Source organism: Gadus chalcogrammus, chromosome 14 (genome assembly GCF_026213295.1).
Source record: "Gadus chalcogrammus isolate NIFS_2021 chromosome 14, NIFS_Gcha_1.0, whole genome shotgun sequence".
Classification (NCBI taxonomy): domain Eukaryota; kingdom Metazoa; phylum Chordata; class Actinopteri; order Gadiformes; family Gadidae; genus Gadus; species Gadus chalcogrammus.
In genome coordinates this window covers 7,575,411-7,582,910 of record NC_079425.1, presented here as the reverse complement: position 1 = coordinate 7,582,910, position 7,500 = coordinate 7,575,411, and the positions used below count along the sequence as shown (strand labels likewise).

Genomic DNA, 7,500 nt, shown 5'->3' with positions numbered 1-7,500 from the left:
TTCAGTCCTAACTCTGGACCGCAGCTCGGTTGGGGGAAAACCATGTACTAAAAACAACATTTTAAGTGTGTAATGCTTTGAAACACGTGTGTGCCAATGTATACTAGATAATGGAAACGTACAACAAATCAGAGGATGGTTGACGAGGACTTGGCAAAGCACTGAGTTGAAGAATGGAAAAATACCAACAAAGTATTGGTTGTAATAAAACATATAGTCTTTCGGCAGACCATTTTATTTAAGTTTTATCAAAAGAGGGCAAGAACAATAACATCATGCTGTAAATGTCAAAAAGATGAATCTGAACACAGAGCTCAACTGACATCATATCAGGCACAGGTCATGAGCTACGTCTGCATGCTGGCTAGACACTGCATGTGTTGGGTGCTTAAGTTGTTTGTAGCCCACTGGGGTATTGTAAAACATGGAGAGCCATTGGAGAGAGCTCTCTGGACCCCTGTTGTAGGACAGCTCTGCTCCGAAGTAGCTCAATTGCGTGTTGGTTTTTTTGCATTTCGTCTCAAACGGTGACTCTTACTACCTCGCGGCCCCTTTCAGCCATCTTTGGAACACCCTCCACCGAGATTCAACAGAAATAATTTAAATGCGAGGTTCGTTTTTTGTTGTTTTCCGCCATTAACATGAATGCAGAACCCCCATGCCAAAACAGAACTAACCATAACCGGTTCTGACCAGTCGAACAGAAACAACCACGAACATGACTTCCAAGCAGCCCCCCCCAAGTCAAACAGAACTAACCACGAACTGCTTCCGACCGGACCTTCAGCCCAACAGAACCAATCATGGACATGACTTCCAACTGACCCCCGGGCCCGACAGAACTAACCTTAATACACTGCAGCTCCTGGTGGGATCTGTGTCTTACACACACAGCTTGACTGAGATAAGCATCCAAGTCTTCTAGAGATAGCTGCTGCACCTAGACACACACACACACACACACACACACACACACACACACACACACACACACACACACACACACACACACACACACACACACACACACACACACACACACACGTGTACATGGTTAAGAATTACAAACATATCCCACTCTGTTTATATCTCGTCTGTTTTGCGTGTGCCACTGTTTGTTTGGTCTGCTGTCTGTGCTGTAGCTAAACAGAGATAGAAACAATGCTGCTTGTCAGACGATAAGGATGCCTAGTTGGGTGGACAAAACAAACAAATCCCGGAGCAACTTGAATGGAGTAGGGCCAATTGAATGTGAATAGAGCGGTGGAGAAAGGGCCGGCAGGAGCAGATGAATCCCCCCCAGCTGTAGAGTTATTCCTCAACACATGACGATGCACCCACCCCTCCATCTGTCCCAGTTACCATCTTCTATTGTTCTCATTTTCAGCTCCAGTCATCAAGGTGTAAGGTTGGTCCACACATTTTCCAATCTGTTTGTGGCCGGATTCGAGTGTTTAAGAGGGAATACACAGGCAACACATCAGAAGACGTTACCCTACACTACGCTCGTCCCATATCGACGGATATAGATGCATAGATGGGGGCCAACGGCAGACCATAACACAAAATATCAATATGAAAAGGCAATACTTGAGCGCAACGTAAACAGTGAGCTTTGTTACGTCGTTGTTGTTCAAAACACTGGGAAGGTTGTTTATTGTGAGTGAAAGTCCGATGCGATGTCATATACATTTAATCAGCAATAAAGATCATTGATATATACACAGCTATGTTTAGAACGAAAAGGTTTGAAAGTTAATTCAAGTACTACTAATTGATTAATTTGTACTACTCATTAATTTGTATACACAACGGTTGTGGTTTTTCAATGAGAAACGGACCTCATTGTTATTTAAAACCCTTCATGGCCTCAGGTTGCTACCGGTGTTGTTGACTAAAGAAGTGCAGCTAGCACAAAAGCAGCTAAACAAGCCAGTTTCTTTAGCTAAACCGCGCACACATTGGCTGATATTGGCCGCCATCGAACCATTACAAAGATGCAAGGGACAGTCAACAAATGGTGTTTAGGATAACATCATTCATTGATAAAGTAACCGTTTACCCCCACCCAGTTACATAACAGTCAGTCTCTGGGGCCCAAGTGAATCCAAATCAACAACTCCAGGGTAGGCATTTAAAAAAACTACAATTCACAAATTGCTTAAACTAATTACGATGAAGAAATAAACATTAAAAAGTATAACGATATGATTGAAAAGGCACAGAGTGAATTATACCAAATATTAGACAAAACATTTCTCCCAAATAGTACACATATCAAAACAAAAGTATAGAGAATAGTACGTTGCAATAAGGTTTCTAACAAGTTATTTATCCTTGTCTTCAAGGTGTTTGAAACTAAACGTGAACTCGTTTTTCGGTGAAATGTGAAAATTAGCAACGAATCGTTGGTACCGTTAATTATTATGGATTCTACCAAATGTGAATGCCAGTCCCTGCAATTCTTATTTCAACTGACGTTCCTATTGCTGCTCAAAGAAAGCAGCGCACTGGGATGACTTAACATGTTGGCTTGAAGCAGCCCACTTACAGCTGAGAAGCCAAACGACTCCGTTGATTACAGGGTGAGAGACATAAACACAGTGTGGTTACCCTCCCATGTTGGAACGAGGCGCTAACATAAATGAAAATGAAATGGAGCAAATCAGTGTAAAGATTCAATCATTTGTCTGTGAAGTTAAAAAAAAAACCTGATTGGGGTTTTATCCCTCTGCAGCACAGGGGATTTAACAAATCATATGATTTCCATAAACGTATTCCATTACTTGCTAACCGTGCACCGTCACTCTACCACCCATCAAACGAAATGCAAACGGAGACATAAGTCATGGCAGTGGGTTCAAACAAAACAAAAACACAATACTCATAATAACAACTTTAACTTTGAACGGTTTTCAATAAACCCGACTACAATATCGACCGGACGGCAAGCCAGTTTAATCTGAGTGGAAAAACTACCTGAAGCACCAAGTGTGTGACCAGACACAGAACGGCGAGGAGTGAGTCTTCTTCTATGGTGCCATACAGCGGCGAGAACTCCTGGCAGTCGAAGATGGACAAGAAGTGCGCCAAACGGGGATCAGACAGTGCGGGCCCTCTGCCGAACCATAATGACTCCAGACTTGGCTCATCCTCTGTACAGAACACACAGGGAGAGAGAAGGGTTATACTCTGTATTGGACACCCATGTTGTCTATCTGTCTGTCTGTCATTGCCTAGACTCTTGAAGGCTGTAACAAGCAACGGCAGGGGAAACCTTTGGGAATTACTGGAACACACTTTTCAACTCATTGGCAGGCACGACTTACTGTTAGGAATATCCTTTCACCATCAAGTGGAGCATGCCTCCACATGAATTATCATGAACTATCTCCATCAAAGGTAGAATTCTGGCTCAATCTTGATTAATTGGTGGCACCGTTTCGCATTCCAAAATTAGGCAACACACCTTTTCTAATCCTCCCTCCTTTAAATGTAATGAAACAGGACGAAGTACCTGAGATGCTGAGAGGAAGAGGGTGGACTAATTCAGGTTCCTTCAGCGGGTTTCCAGCAAAGACAAACCACTCTTTGACAGCTGGCCCCTGCGTACCGGTTTCTGAAAACACAAGAAAGGAACTTTGACATACCGTTTGGAAACCGATACTCCCATCATCAGATCTCATAGTGAATGCATGGGTCTTGCCCGTGTATTCACAGTCCAAGAATGAATCTGTATTTTGTGTCTGAAAGCGGAAAAATATGGAAGCTCCAGATGGAGACACAGACGGATAAAGAGAGAGGGAGACGGCATGTACCTTTACCACTGGGCAGCAGCAGGCCGTAGATCCGCTGCCTGCAGGTCTTATAGACCAGGGCCTGAGGGATCAGCTCGGTGTCCTCTTCGTCCTCCATAGTGTTGCTACACTCCACCACTCCTTCAAACACAACGCTGTACACCATGAAGCTCTCCGCTGTCACGTGCTTTTCCCTACACACCTGAGGAAACCAATGAAAGCGACAGATCTAGGCAGATCTGTTGCTTACTAGGCAGATCGTTAGCGGGTGTTTTTTGAATGAACAGGACGCTGTGCTGAAATTACCTTTAAGATTTTAGGAGTGACATATCTCTCCATCACACAGGAGGTACCATGGGGGACGTCTTGGAGGTCGACCCCATGGAGAGGACCCTGTCCAGGGAGTAAGTAGGAGTGAACTCCCCTCTCCAGGAGTTTTCGGTCAGGGTCTGAGAGACACAGTGACTGAGGGATAAGCCCAGGGTCCTCCGCTCCACTGCCCCACACAGAGCGTACCAGCTGGGCTACGGCGAATACCTTTTCCCCTTTGGAAGCACCAGGATATAGAGGGTCTCTCCTGAGGAAACATACATCCAAGTTAGAGCAGCAAACTTTTCTTAGTGTGAATGGTTTAAATTGATTAATTTTGTGGGTAATGAACATCCATTATTGGACAATATAAAATCCATAAAACGTGTCAACAACCATGGCCAATACCTGTATGCGGCCATAGCATTGCTCCTAATATGCTGCATCCGCTCCTCTGACACAATGTCATTGCCTAGAATACAGGCCAGCAGAGGTAGCTGGTTAACAGCCAGGCCCAACGTCTGGCACAGGCTGTCCTGGTTGTAGGTGACTGTTGTCAGTTGATCCAAATTCAGCTTTGCCACTGACAGGTAGGGGGCACTTTTAGGAAATAAAAGTTAAAATAACATAATAATAATAATAATAATAACAAAATTGAAAATAATGTTATCTGGTAAAAAGGAAATTCTGTAAATTAATCTCAATAGACATACTACTAACAAAATAACACGTCGACAAATAAACATTTGAACTTTTTGACCTGTTAAAAATGATGAAGTCGGAGTCCTGTCCCAGAATGCCCATGCTGCCATGGCGACGAGCATAGCTGGCGATCTCATAGTCAGCCTCTCGCACCGAGCAAAACACCTCCTGACCCAGTGACCTGAGCAAAAGTCATCTTGGAATATGTCAGCAGCAATAGCGTGGCCGCTTGAATGCTTGGTTGCACAGTGTGAGTCACGACGATAAACAAGGCGAAGGGCTATTAACGGACACTATTGTTGAGCGCAGAGCTGACCTAAGGGCAAAGCGTGTGAAAGTGGCCAGGCCAGATGGGAGACAGAAGAGCCCTCGCCCCGGCTGCACCCCGTGGATTCGGATGTGACGGAAGACCTTGGAGATCTCCCCGTCGACTCTGTGTCGCCTCCTCACCTTAGCAGGGGAGAGGGAGAGTGGTTGAACGAACACGGGCAACAGGAAGACTAAATAGAATTCACTTTGTCAAGAGCGATCTATCATCCGAAGATCGCTACTACTATGTTCCGTTTGGTCACTAAGCATTTCATCCACAGCGTTTTACAGTGACTATACATACATGTCATGAAGAAGAAGGTAGGAGTTAGGCATTCTGCTTATTAAGAATGCCGTAAGGTAGATGATGAACATTGGAGGGCCAACCCAATCCTTTTGGCTGGGAGTCAAACCCCCTTACTCCTACACTATCCCTGCTGTGGCTCATATACTGAGCACCTGTCTGCAACACTGCCATAAAACCGTGTGACGCTATCAAAAGGAGTCCCTCTATGTTGTCTTACTGCTACACCTGAACAACAGGGCCAATATATCTGTTTAATTTGGCTCCTACAAGCCCCATTTGTGGTTTGCTGAATTAAATTGGATAAGAAATTTGACCAAGCTGTAAATCATTTAAAGCTTAGCTAGCATACCCGCAGCACTGTCAGGCTTCCCCTGTTGTACTGCGTGAGCTGCCCTTTACATGTTCGATCAGGAGATGAGAATGGAGTCATTGGACATAATTATTGGTTTGAAGAAGAGGTTCTATCCTCACCCACTCTGGTCTCTTGTGTTCATCCACCACCCCGTCGAAAAAGAAGACCAGCCTGATGCCCGCGCTGGTGAAGGCCTCTACCCAGCGTACTAGGATGCTCATGTACTCCTTCCACTGGCCCCCACACACCCAGTCCTCACAGGAGTACCAGGAACGCAGGCAGGCCATGCCATCCACCACTAGTGTGGGACCTAGGAATGGAAATGTAAACATAACCAAATAAAGGCCTGTGAGCAATATAATGTGGGGCGAATGCACAAAAATATGATGATATACACAGGATCCAGGGCCCAGAGGATTTGCCAATTGTTTGACGATAGGGCTTGTTCACTAAAATGCATCATAGGGTTTTTGCTTGATTTGGGCAGTTTGAAATACAACAATCTCTCCCCATTAATGACAAATCCATTAACACAACATGATTAAAACTAAAAAATGACCAATAACCGGCTTTAAAATGGGGGCAGCAATTGCGATGTGACATCACCATGTACAAGCCCTATATCCCTATTATTACCCCTAGGGCTACCCTCACATACTACTAGTAGGCAATTCATAAAGATATGCAGAAAACGTATGCATATATTTAAACCATAACCAGATACAAATTAAAAAAAATGCTTATCATTATTTTATGTAGTTGTATTACTGTATTTAGAATATGTTATTTTGACTGAGATCATCTCAACTGCTCTTGGCTGTAGACGTAGGTACGTGCTGGCTTTTGGACTGATGTTGCTGTGCCATTTTCCTGAGGTTCACAGGCACACACACGCCTGGGCTGAAATGGTCCACAAATTGCTGGAGACCCTTAACGCCCATTTCTGTGGACGAGTAAAACAGGTGGTTTTTAATAAAACTGCTTACATAATTTGAGCATAAAGTTTCATTAGTATCACAATTTAAGTACATAATTCCGTGCACGTACGGCATATGAAACACCAAGTCTGAAAAAGTTTGAATACATGCAAGTTCGATAATAACATAGAGTGATGATTAGAGACGGCTGCATCAATCTTTGGAATAAACATCACTGAAACAATAGGTTGTTTGAATGGCTGAATGGTTGAACGTTCACCCGCATTTTAAATAATAGACTAGAATAACTTTAATTATAACTATTCACGCCGGTGGAAAGTAATCAACAAATTATGCTTATTATGCACACAGTACTCAAATTGTACAACTGGGAGACGTGGCATTACACGGCATAAAGCCTACTTTTAGAGTAAAGATAGTATTAAGCTTACTATAAGAGCGTTTAGCAGCTTTGGATCGGGATAAACGTAGGGCAGCAGCAGAGCAGCGGCAGCCCTTGGGATATCGTTATTGCAACCGGTTCCTGTGTACAACGTCCTGCGTCATCACGTTGCAAAACAAAGAGCACGTGTTCGAAACTTTTAGCGTGTGGCGAACAAGAGATCCAGATCTATTTACATGAGATCATGTTGGCTGAAAAACGATCGAATAATTTGGTCTGGAAAATGAAATGACGACAAATAAATATGATCTACTTATTTTCCCCCTTTTTTATTACTTTGAGTCGTTTTATGAATACAAAAAGAAGCATATGAAGCAAAAAGCCATAGGCTACTTCTAAAACAT

General features: G+C 43.6%; 1 protein-coding gene across 1 annotated transcript in view; it reads right to left on the bottom strand.

Annotated features, from left to right (window-relative positions):
- fam120b (family with sequence similarity 120B) overlaps positions 1-7,250 on the bottom strand; it is a gene marked incomplete at its 3' end in the record, with an annotated part of 14,289 nt that extends 7,039 nt beyond the window's left edge. Inside the window, exons 1-11 of the mRNA XM_056608181.1 lie at positions 7,146-7,250; positions 6,585-6,719; positions 5,896-6,086; positions 5,125-5,258; positions 4,867-4,989; positions 4,515-4,706; positions 4,104-4,374; positions 3,819-3,999; positions 3,518-3,619; positions 2,980-3,155; positions 848-940 (exon numbers count right to left, since the gene is read on the bottom strand). Coding sequence (XP_056464156.1) covers positions 848-940; positions 2,980-3,155; positions 3,518-3,619; positions 3,819-3,999; positions 4,104-4,374; positions 4,515-4,706; positions 4,867-4,989; positions 5,125-5,258; positions 5,896-6,086; positions 6,585-6,717 — 1,596 coding nt within the window. The remainder of the gene's footprint in view (positions 1-847; positions 941-2,979; positions 3,156-3,517; positions 3,620-3,818; positions 4,000-4,103; positions 4,375-4,514; positions 4,707-4,866; positions 4,990-5,124; positions 5,259-5,895; positions 6,087-6,584; positions 6,720-7,145) is intronic.
- Between the last annotated feature and the right edge of the window lie 250 nt (positions 7,251-7,500).